This window comes from Lissotriton vulgaris, chromosome 5 (assembly GCF_964263255.1).
Source record: "Lissotriton vulgaris chromosome 5, aLisVul1.2, whole genome shotgun sequence".
Taxonomy (NCBI): domain Eukaryota; kingdom Metazoa; phylum Chordata; class Amphibia; order Caudata; family Salamandridae; genus Lissotriton; species Lissotriton vulgaris.
Genome location: NC_141693.1, coordinates 788,661,638 through 788,674,618, shown reverse-complemented (window position 1 = coordinate 788,674,618; position 12,981 = coordinate 788,661,638). Strand labels below are relative to the sequence as shown.

Below are 12,981 nucleotides of genomic sequence, written 5' to 3'. Positions count from 1 at the left end.
TGTGATATACCCACACATTAGTGGGATTATGATGTTTATCAGCCAAAAGGTATACTACCCATCACTAGTTAACCAATAACAATCCACTGACTTCAGAATAGCATCAAAGAATGGGTAGAAGAACCTGTCTGGAGTTGGGTATATATTAGACCAGGGAATGCTTGAATAAACATCAGAAGATATGAGGCCCTTGGAGGGTAATAAGAGTAGGCAATGTTCAGAAATGCTAACCTAACCCTTAAATTTCCAAATGGACCAGTGCTTACGTTAGCTACTGCAGATTTGTTGGAACCCAAAAATTCAATACAAAGGTTTTTATAAATAAATATACTACATTCATGGTATGGCTCTGAGGTAGTGGGTCTTGTTGTAACACTGATAAATGTTTACCTGCCTAACTGTGACAACTAGATGAGGATTCCTGAAATGTTGTGAAAGACCATGGACAATGGATGTTTCAAGATATTTTTTCTGCCTTCAATTTACCTCTATATATATAACAACCAACAAGGGGACCCCAAGCAAGTCAGCACAGGACCTCGGGGAACATATTATTTCACAGACAATAGTGGTCCCATGCATATAGAATACTTAAGCAGAATAAATATAGCCACAGTCGGTTCTATATTCAATTTAACATGTCCAGCCGGACAGAGGTCTCAATCTTTACTTTAAAAAAAAAAAAAAATTACACAGAAAAATGATTCCTTCGGCAGTTCACCGTAGTGGGGTACAAGCCTGTATGCATTGTACAGGAAGCCACTACCGACTGACACGGTACTTCCAACTCTCTGCGCCTCGATCCGCGCGCGACTCTTCGCGGTATAGAATTGCACCCGATTGTGGGCTGCTTTAATTTCTTGACCTAAACGAGGCAAACACTCGGCTCAACCTGAAGCCCTCGAGGATCCTTCCTCGGCAATAGAGGCTATCTATCTTTAGGCATGTTATTAATGTCCTGATGATGGTCCCCATGATTTAAAAAGTGGGACCGAAACGCCGTCGACCCTTTTAAACACTTTACACATAACATTGTCATGTATTGTATATATGTGAAAGTGTTCTTTTGAGATTTCTGTGTTATTGCTATATTACAGAAAACTGCTGCTTTTGCCTAAAATACCCTGTTTTGTTTGTTGCTTTGCTCACTGTACTGATCTGTATGTGCTTGGGTACAGTCTTGTGCCCCACTACGGTGAACTGCAGAAGGAATCATTTTTCTGTGTAAATTTTTTTTTTTTAAAGTAAAGATTGAGACCTCTGTCCGGCTGGACATTTTTAATTGAATATAGATCCGACTGTGGCTATATTTATTGTGCTTAAGTATTCTATATGCATGGAAATTCAATTTACCTCTAGGCAAGCTTCTGAGGAGAAGTATTTTAAATATGGATGACATGCAACGGGAAAGGGGGTCTTTCAAAGTTGATTGATGATCATACATTTTGCAAAGCTTGACGTCTTCTTAATCTAAATGAAAAGAGGCAACCACACATTGTATTCTTGTGATCACATCTGTTAGCCTTGATAGAATATTCTGTCTCATTCAACTTGTTGCTTACTAATATTGTTTTTTGCACAGCTAAAACATGCATAAATACAATCACATTCTAGTGGCCCCTAGAGCCAATATCTCAATGTCGAGCGAGCATTCAAGAAGAGAATAGAGACCTCAAAAGAATGAAACTTAAACCACTGGAGACCGTCAATGGGGCTGACAGCTGTAAATAGTCTATTAGGAGGCAAAACGACATCATTCCACACTTGTATACAGAATTAATGAAATCCATCACAGCAGAAAAGCAGAATTTGATATGCTTTGATTATGCAAGTTATTTTGAAAGAGGGATACTTGGACGTCTTTTGAATATGAATTTAATTTGACACTTTTGTGTATCTACGCCTTGTTATTTCTGTACTATGCTCCAGCGCCAATTGGGCCTGCATACTTTAATCTCTGTTTCTATCGTCTATAACCTATAATGTGTCCATAATCTTCCCCATAAAGCACTAAAATGCGTTAATAACTCTGCACTTAAACCATGATACTTTCTTTTTATACCTGGCATCAGTTACAGTGATGTGAAGTGATCATGGTGACACTTTCTCCAACTCATACTTGCATAAAAAAGTATTTGTATTTTTTTTCACCAACAAATAGACGCCTTGTCAATGAGCTACATAATTCTGCGCATTTTGCACCCTGAGCATACACTATAACTAGCTGTTTCTCATACTCTATAACCAGCTGTTTCTGCGCCCACCTAGAAGCACACGCGTTTCGTTGCGCTTCCTTCACAACAGATGCTACATTCCAGCATTTTGAAACTACAAAGGGTGCACTGGTATAGCCAAGAACTGCATTGTTTTCAATATTGTAAGGACTAGAGTGACAGAAACTCTTGTGTCCAAATCAGGCAGAGGAAAGAGCTCAGCTAGGGAACGGTCAGTCAAAGAAAGAGTAGCACATTGCATGGAGTCTCAGAGTTACCCACGGCCCGCTTTATATCTACCACTTAACTAAAGATCAAATGTTTGATCTCTTAGTGGCACGTGTGAAAGTGCCAATTTATTGACTTGAGTTTCACATTCTACCTCCATAAATGTTCCTTTTAGAAATGAAATTCCAGCTTGGGTTTTTCATTTCAGCACCTGCATGATCTTGGTCAGAAAGAGGGGCTAAATAAAGACTTCCCAGTCCAGTACACCTGTCCCTGACTGTTTGAAAGATTAACACGCCTCCTTACCACCTGGGGACCTGTTTTCTTTGATTACTGTTGGCTTCCAACCAGTGTATAAATTGTAAAATGAAGAGTGCTCAGAACTCCTGCGCTGTTAAATGTGAGCGTGCTGAATACCAAGACTCAGTAGTCCTGAATCCATCTCAGGCCACTTTAGTTCACTGCCAGACACTGCCTGCCTCTTTGGCTCAATCTTGCACATTTTTCCTTTCTCCCATGGTGACGATTTTTTCGTCCTTCTATTTCTCCTTCTTTCCCATTTGAGTGTTTTCCTTCTCTTGCTCTTGGGGAATGTCTGATGAGGAAAAATATATGCTGATCCCCAAAAAATCAGTGCTAGTGGCCCTTGCCTGCAGCTCAAATTAAGCACTGCTCCCAGCAGAGCACTGTTAAAAATCCTCGCGAGCTTAGCCTGAAGACGGGAGCTACCATCCCATGACAATAATACCACATTCGCTATATTGACCTGATCACCACATTATAAGTTATGAATACAATAATGGAGGTGTAAGTAAGAGTAGTGATATTATACTTACAATGACAATGTAGCAGGAGACAAAGAATTGGATGTGGTATTATTGAAGGTTGGTATTATTAGATCACTGACAGAAGATCGAGGAGCAGAATATCGAGCTGCCAAAATATCGATGAGAAAATATCGAGTGACAGAATATCGAATTACTATCTACAAACAGGTAAGTACAAAAATAATGAATCCTAAGGGGGCCCATTAGGATTGCGGGCTGATTGCCCCCGGTAGCCATCGCCGGCCTGGCGGGGGCAATCTGCCTGCCATCAGCACCTAAATGACCCCCGCCATATTAGTATGGCGGGGGGACCACGGCGGACGGAAAGACCGTCCGCCGCTTTTCCGCCCCGGTCGCCTTGCGACCGGGGCGGAAAAGGTCTAATATGGTGGCGGTGTCTAAGAGACACCGCCAGCCATATTAGGATGGGCTGTTTCAGATGCCTTTCCGTGGTGGCAATGCCGCCACGGAAAGGCATGCGGTCTTCACTTTGGGGGCCTCCTGTGGGCCCCCAGAGTGAAGGAGAGGTGGGGGGTGCACACGGAGGGTACCTGTGGTACCCCTCAGCATTTGCATACACAAAGCAGCAGGCACCGCGCGGTGCCTGCCGCTTTCTTTTTGTAAATGCGGTACATTAATTTTTAGCATTGTGGCGGGCGTTGCTGAGAGCACCGCCCGCCACAATGCTAAAAATGCAGAATGCGCCCGGCACAGTGGCAGGTGCATCCTAATACTCCCCCACGGGACCCCTGCCCTTATGTCAGGCGGTCCCCATCACCGATAGGATGGCGGGTGGACTAAGTCCGCTCGGCATCCTAATAGGTCCCTAAATATCATTGTCAATAATATAGTTTGCTAAAATATCGACTTTTTTAAATGTCTTAAAATTAATTAAGTAATAAATATAATTAAATAAAACATACTTAAAAATAATTAAAACACGCTAAAATCAATCAATAATAAATGTCATGTAAAAAAAATCATTTTTATTTTTTATTATATATATTAACTTAATAATATTAAAAAATAATTAATCTTTTTATTTATCAAATGTAAAAAACATAATTTAAAATATAATTACATATATATATATAAACCTATAATATTAATATTTTAAAAAAAATAAGCTTAAAACATAAAAATAAATATTACAAAAAAAAATATTTTACACTACTTTAAATATAACAATGCAAAATACTTTGCATAGTGTGAAGGATAAAATTACTATTTCCACTACAACGAGTGGTACAGTAGGGAAAGTGTTGGATAGTGGGTGGGTAAGAATTACTATTCCCACTCCAGGGAGTGCAACAGTGGGGAAAGTGTTGGATAGCGGGAGGGTAAAGATTACTATTCCCACTCCAGTGAATGCCACACTAGGGAAAATGTTGGTAGTGGGTGGGTAAAAATGATTGTTCCCACTCCAGTGAGTCAAACAGTAGGGAAAGTGTTGGATAGCAGGTGGGAATAATGTACTATTCCTACTCCACCGAGTGTAATAGTAGGGAAAATGTTGGATAGCGGGAGAGTAAAAATGACTATTCCCACTCCAGTGAGTGCAACACTAGGGAAAGTGTTGGATAGTGGGTGGGTAAAAATTACTATTCTCACTCCAGTGAGTGCAAAAGTAGGGAAAGTGTTTGATAGCGGGTGGGTAAAAATTACTATTCCCACTCCAGTGAGTGCAACAATAGGGAAAATGTTGGATAGTGGGTGGGTAAAAATTACTATTCCCACTCCAGTGAGTCCAACAGTAGGGAAAGTGTTGGATAGCAGGTGGGAATAATGCATTATTCCTATTCCACCGTGTGTAACAGTAGGGAAAGTGTTGGATAGTGGGGGTGGGTAAAAATTACTATTCCCACTTCAGTGAGTGCAACAGTAGGGACAGTGTTAAATAGCTGGTGGGTAAAAATTACTATTCCCACTCCAGTGAGTGCAACAGTAAGGAAAGTGTTGGATAGTGGGTGGGTAAAAGTTACTATTCCTAATCCAGTGAGTGCAACAGAAGGGAAAATGTTGGAGAGCGGGTGGGTAAAAATTACTATTCCCACCCCAGTGACTGCAAAAATAGGGAAAGTGTTGGATAGCAGAGGGTAAAAATAACCATTTCCACTCCAGCGAATCCAACAGTAGGGAAAGTATTGGATAGCGGGTGAGAATAATTTAATATTCCCACTCCACCAAGTGTTACAGATGGGAAAGTGTTGGATAGCTTAGGGGAATAATTTAGTATACCCACTCCTTCAATATAGTAAACATTAACAAGAAAAAAATCAAAATTAATTTACCTCCCATAATTTTCCCCTATAAACGTCACCTACAATATTGTAAAATATTAATAAATTAACACAATTAATTAACAATTAATTAATTAACTAAAAATAATCAACAATAAAATTAATACCTATCAAATCTAAATTAATTCACACAATTAACATAATAAAATAACTTTTAAATATAATATAAACAATAATAAAAATTACATTACAACTAAATTAATTCCTACCCTACTCCCCTTTCAACCCCAACCCACTCCTAAAAAAGTGCACAATTAACATACTTACAAATTAGTTAATAATAATTATTATATAATTAATCACTAAGTAATACAAAATAACACAATTAACATAATTGCCAATTAATTATTCATTGGTATTAATTGATTTATAATTAATTAATAATAAATTAAGTAACTTAATTAACAATATACATTATTAAATACAAAATTAATAATTAATAAAATAATGAAGTAATTAATTACAATTGAATTACTTCCCACCCTATTCCCCTATAAAACCCACAACCCGCTACCAATTTAAATTACTCAAAAAGTAATTAACATATAAAATAATTAATTCTAAATAATTCTTTAAAAATATATCACCATTAAATTACTTCCCACCCTATTCCCCTATAAACCCACAACCTGCTACCGAATTAAATTACACAAAAATTAATTAACATAAAATTAATTACTTTAAAAATATTCAAACATGCATTACAAAAATAATACATACTTTTAACACATATACTAACACTTAAAACACTAAAGAAAATCAATATTTTTAACACCTATATTATGACTGTCGATATTACTAACTTCGATATTATGACAAATTATATTTCTTACCTGCATTTTGATATTCTGCACCACTATATTTTTGAAAGTCGATATTATGTCCACTCCGTATTTTAACCTCAATATTTTGCCATATTGATATTTAAAATTTGATATTTTGACTGTTTTCCGGAATTAATATTCCTGATCTCCAAATAGTACCATACAATCTTGTTTGAGGCAGTTACATTTTAAACAAAATTGTAAACACGTCTAAAGTTCATGTTACTGCAAAAGAATGCATATCAGCAGTCCCTTTTCCTGAGTATAAAAGATCGGTTTCCTGTCCAAGAATATTTATATAAAGTTAAATCTACAATACCTCTAGTATATCATTACTGTAGGAAAAAATAAAACATCACTTTACTCATTCATCTTTTATAAGAAGACTATTCAAACATACACATCACCCCACACTGATGGGAATTGGTGCGCCTTGCCAGTCGCCCCATCTTCAAAACTAGCTGCATCCATTTACAAAGCCATCACAACCAACACCCGTGCTTATCTTGCAGCCAAGCATACCATCTCTTGTCGTTCACGGCATACCAGCAGCCAGGACACAATCAGACTGCAGACTAAGAATTGTAACAAAACATAGAACAAGACAATAGGCCTTTTCCATCTATGCACCTAGGACCTGGAACATTATCTCCATATCCATCCGGACCATTCTAACGCCGTTTTAATTCATGACAGAGTTGAAAAGTCACTTCTTTAGAGAACACTACATTAGATTGCATTCACCAATCAATCAATCAATCAGCTTTCTTGTAAAGTGCGACTACTCATCCATTAGGGCCTCAAGGCGCGGTGGGGGGAGGGAGGTAATCTACTGCTCAATCAAAAAGCTAGGTCTTGAGGACCTTCCTGAATTGAGGCAGAGACTGTGATTGCCTGAGACGTTGAAGCAGAGAATTCCAGGTCTTCCCAGTGAGGTAGGAGAAGGATCTTCCTCCGGCCGAGGTCTTGCAGATCTGTGGGATGGTGGCCAGGGAAAGTTGGGTGGAGCAGAGATGTCTGCTGGGTGTGTTGAATGAGAGGCAGTGGTTGAGGTATGCAGGACTGGCATTATGGAGGGCTTTGTAGGCGTACGTGAGGAGCTTGAATGTGATTCTTTTGTTGATCCACTTGAAAACTCTTCTGAAGCAGGCGGAGTGTGTGGAAGCAAGAGGACAAGCCTGCATTGATTTGGCAGTTCATTGAGAGTGAGGAGTCCAGTATGATGCCAAGGTTTCATGCTTGGTCCGTGGGTGTGGGGCAGGTTCCGAGTGCTCCGGGCCACCAGGAGTCAGACCAGGTGGAGGGAGTTGGGTCCAGGATGAGAACTTTGGTCTTGTCGGAGTTGAGCTTGAGGCAGCTGTCCTTCATACAGGTGGTGACTGCCTTCATTCTGTTGTGTTAACCTTCCACAACTCAGCTGCCTCTCCTATTAATCACTGCCTTTGAGTGGGCCTTTGCCCATGAACAGAAATCATTATCTTTTGGCTAGATTTTCACCACTGAAATACCATATACATACATATATACTTTACAAACAAGAGCTTTATTGCAGAAAGACAACTGCAACCCAGTCTCTAACAAATTGTACTGACTTCGTCTTGCATACTCTCCTCTTGGACCTGCTGCTTCATAAACAGACTGCTTACTGTAATTAAATGTATTAAATAACATGCACTGCAAAATACATTAAAACAGCTGCATCAATTAAGAAGATGTTTAATCTGCCCAGGATCATAAATGTGGTCAAGTGTGGAAGCTTGGATTATGGGGGAAAAAATGGCATTTTTGAAAAGATAGTCCTGAATAATGACATCCTAAAGTTCTGCAGCATTTTATTTAGATTAATAGAGCACAAACTGAAATCAATGAATGTCTATATATCCGCCCTGGTAAGACCTGGTAAGCCCAATTATGTACTATTATGTATGAAAATGAAAACTTGCAAGCAGAAGTCAATTATGCTCCTCCAGGGGCGAGGGAGGTCAGTCATGAATCATTCAGTTTATGTCTCTAAAAGACGAGTACTGATTGTAAGAAGGAATAAGCTCTCAATAAACAGACAAATAAAATTCCCAACAAAGAGTCATCCTAGGATTGTCAAAAAGAGAGCAGATACCCATAAAAATGACAAAAAGAAGTGCAAAGGGAAAACTGTGAATATTGAGACTACTAAGAAAACTGCCACAGTAGGACAGGACTAGGGCAATTTGGAAAAGCTTGAGTAGCTGAAAATAGATAAGGAGTTCATGAATAAAAACAGAATGGTAGGAGCATTTGACTTAAAAAATCATGAAGTCAAAGCAAAACAGGTGGAAATAAAAATAATCTCCTAGGTAAAAGAGAAAAGAATTTAAGGGATTGACTAATAACTATCCAATAAGAAGGGATATAGAAAAAAAGGGAAGAGTGTTAAGAAAGCGTGACTTCTGTAAGAATAAGATGAGATTAAAGATAACAGCTTGCTAAGATATTTTGACCTCTTCAGAGCAGACAGAAAAATAGTAAATGGAGACCCCTGAATAGATCCCATTTGCTACAAGGGTTTAAATGTTGCTCCTCGCTCATAGTGATTGCCTCAAAAGATATTTAGCAAGTAGCATTTGTCTCCAATAGAAAAGGGAAAGACATTTCAAGAGTAGAGCTTTACACTCTTTTTGTAAAACTAAAATCATATTTCCTGTAAACAAAAAACTAACAGCCCAAGGGATAAGGCTAGTATCAGATGAAGAGTTGCTCAGAGATAAAGAAAATATATTTGTAAATACCCATGCAGGGTTACCCTATAACCAAATCAAGGTGTTCCTCATTGATGGAGTGTGGATTAACCAAAGGCTTGCGGTAAGAAGTAACTTACACATAGCCACTGCACAAACTCATGAGTTAAGCTGGGAAGCGGGAACATAAGTATGAGTGACATAGACTAGAATGAAAGGGCACTAGACGACTGAAGGGGCTCCATATGGAAAGTACATAGTTTAAATAAATTGTTGGATTCTGAATGTTTTAACAATGTGTTAGAGGAAATATGAGTATTTGTTTAGAGACCTGTTGGTCCGGTGTAATTTCTTGAGTGATAGCTTTGCACAAATTAATACTCATGCAAGATCCTTTGGTTCTGGGCAACTGTCAGGTGACAAATCACCTTGATTTCCACCAAGTTCTCACAAGAGTTAAAACAACTAAATACTAAAAGTGAGTGTTTGCTAGTATATGATATTAATTTCATAATAACTTGGTATGCCATGAAGCTGTGATTGTGCTTAATATGTATGTGATATTGGGGAACCAGAAATATAATCCGAGTCAAATGCAATTATTTTAAGTTGATTTAAGTATTACCTATAACATGTATGTAAATCTCTTGATAATACTAATGGGTGATTTTAACCTTTATTCAATCCACATCAATTCGATTTTGCACAGAGGGATATGTTGGCATCATACAACATCCTGCAGGCTGCATTTCCGAAATGTATGAAAACAAAGATGCGCTGGCAAATGCCGAAGTGCCTGTATTGAACCTGGCCCTCTCTGAGGGTCACCCCAAGTTATGTGCCTTCACCCCCTTGTTTTCTGAACCTGTTTTGTTGGTTTGTAAAAAACGTTGTGCACTTTACCAGTGATAACCAGTGCTAAAATGCTTGTGCTCTCTCTTGTAAACATGGTAAAATTGGCTTACACCCAATTGGCACATTTCTACTTATATGTCCTTAGTAAAGTGGTACTACGTATACCAAGGGCCTGTGAATTATATGCTTCTAATAGGCCTGCACAACTTATTGTACCACCCACATAATTGAGTAGCCTTTTTAAACATGCCTCAGGTCTACCAGAATAGCTTGTGTGTGTAGTTTTAAACTACCATTTCAACCTGGCAAAATAAACCTTTTTCCAGACCTAAACCTTCCTTTTTAATACATATAAGTCTCTCTTAGGGTAGGCCCTAAACAGCCCATATAGCAGGGTGCAGTGTATTAAAAAAAGTTGGTCATGTACTTTTATGTGTCCTGGTAGTGAAACCCCCTCAAGCTCTCAAATTGGCATTTTCCTTTCCTAATCATTTGATGTCTGCAGCTTTTTCCTGGGTCATCTGACTAGGTATAGTTGGCAGTTTGCCTTTGTTTATTCCTCCCAGACAGCACCAGAATAGAGGTTGATCTGTGTGCAACTTCCGACCCCACCAAATCTCCACCCAGCCATCAACATGAGTGCATTGATTGTTTGGTCCCCTGGGGGAAACTCGCATGGGACTGTGGTCCACTCATCCAAACTGCACAAACAGAGGGTTTTCTGTACCCTAAGGCATCATCTGCATTCCTGTGTAGGCACTGCTTCGTACTTTCTATCAGCACAAGGAAGGCACTTGCTTGCACTCCAGGTCTTTTCAGTTGTTGCTCTCACAAAGTTCTCATGGTTTTATCTGGAGAAAATCATGTAGACTTTGAGGGGTAATTACTACATAAAAAGTAATTTTGATTCAGGTAGAAAGAGCTGTTTGGACCCAAACTGAGATCTGCAGGGCAGATGTAAGACGGGTGGTCATACAGTGCTCTTAAGATTTTTTCTTAACAGAGGCAATTTCCAATTTGGAAACAGTTTCAAACACCACTCGTAAGATACCTCAATAGGTGCTTCCACATAGGATGGAAGAGTGGACTCTCCATTCCTTAATTATCCTTCATCATATGCATTGTTAATACTTGCTCCATATTTTTATTTCAGGTGGGTGGCAGATTGACCATAGTGTCAGAAGAGTTGCTGCAGATGTGGAAGACGCTGAGTCTTCCAGTGGACCTTTTTGACAGCATCATGAATGTCGGACGCCTGGCAGATGAAATTGAATGGCTTAAATTCCTGGCCTTAGCATGCAGTTCTCTTGGAGTTGTAAGTATGAACATCTTTCCAGGTTTACCCATTAACAATCAGCAACATTTAAAATAGTGTGAACAGCCATTCAGTAATGATTGCTGATTACTAAAAATTCATGTAAACGTTTTGGTTCAGGAAAATCTTTCTGATCTTTCTACTGAATAACCTTCTCAGCTAAACTTTTTATTTGTACTGAGATAACCATTCAAAGTGATCCAATAGGGAAACATGTGCCACAATCCCAGTACAAATTTGGGGAAATCAAGATATTCTACATCACATCACCGACTTTTTGTGACCTTTAACAGTCTGAAAACGCCTAGTAGTAATTATATACATAACATTCGAAAAATGTGTGGTACACACCGAACAGCATAACATTGTTCGTTTCTTGCACTTAAATAATAAATCCTGTGGTAATACTGTGCGGTATTATTTTTATGGCTTCTCAGAATCATCTCAGGATTCAGTACGGCACTCTATATGAGCTTTCTGAGAAGAGAATACTAAAAAGACATGCTGTTTAATTGCCTGAATAGGATGTGCGTTAATTACCCACCTAGACTAGGGGGCAGATTTACAAGCCCCTTGCATCACTTTTGCGCTGCCGTTGCTTCACTTTTGTGACGCAGCACCTGCGTAAAATTTGCGGGCCATTTACAGTGTGATGCAACTAGGGAGATGTGTCACGTTGTAAAGCCCTGCATCACATTATACCTGCATGAGGTATAATGTATGCAGGGTAGGCGTTCCCATGCAAAAAGCCACGTAGAACTGGTGCAGTGAAAGTTACAAGATTTCCCTGCATCACTCTATGCCTTCACTGCGTCAAAATTCCTACGCTTGCACAGACTAGGTGTATGGATTGATACAGGGCATTTTACATAGGACCTACCTATATTTTCTGGCGCATTGCTGGAGTTGCGTCACTTTTGTGACAAACTCCAACAATGCATCACCTTTCCTCCAACAGATGCATCAGAATTTCTTACGCATCTATAATTTCTCGCAATATAGTGCACTGTATTGTAAATACAGCGCATCCATGGTGGTGCAAGGACATTTGGAGTTGACGCAAGGAAACTAACACATCTATGCAGATGCGTCAGTTCCTTGTATATCTGCCCCTAGGTCTTCACGGATGGTCTCCTGTCTGGAATATTTCACCCATAGCTCGTGATTTTCAGCTTTACCCGTCTAATTAGCTGAATGGAAGCAAAATAAGACAACATCCAGAATGATTATGCTATCATACGAACGTTTACTACTGGAAAGAGTGTCGAAATAATTTGTGAGGGAGGTAGTCACCCTAATTTAGACCCCCATAGGGTACTAAACTGTGCAGGGAATTACAGGTTTACCGCGTGTTGACCTGGCTGAAGGCTGCAACACAAACCACTTAGTAGTGGTCAAGTAGGAAGGCCATTAACAGTCGCAATTGGCAGCTACGCCACTTTAACATCCAAAGTGTTGGAATGCAACAGTGTTCGTGACGGCCGGCTCTCTTTCTGGTGATAATTGCAGCAGTGATGAGTGATGAGTAGATGTCGGCAGGTGCCAGGAAACTGGCACTTCAGTTTAACCAGGTCTTGCATGTTTAAGCCGGCAATCACTATATGTGGACTCGTCAGGGGTGGATTAACCATTAGGCAAAATAAGCATGTGCTTAGGGCATCAAGGGATGGGGGCATCACAGAAATTTTCCATTGACGGATTTTGA

General features: G+C 39.3%; 2 protein-coding genes across 2 annotated transcripts in view; one reads left to right on the top strand and one right to left on the bottom strand.

Moving 5' to 3' along the window:
* Positions 1 to 12,981, bottom strand: part of LRRC20 (leucine rich repeat containing 20) — a 1,555,127-nt gene that overhangs the window by 303,610 nt on the left and 1,238,536 nt on the right. The window lies entirely within an intron of this gene.
* The window catches only part of LOC147711568 (ropporin-1-like), a 183,741-nt gene that overhangs the window by 115,293 nt on the left and 55,467 nt on the right, over positions 1 to 12,981 (top strand). The window contains exon 3 of the mRNA XM_086920210.1: positions 11,115 to 11,276. Coding sequence (XP_086776336.1) covers positions 11,115 to 11,276 — 162 coding nt within the window. The remainder of the gene's footprint in view (positions 1 to 11,114; positions 11,277 to 12,981) is intronic.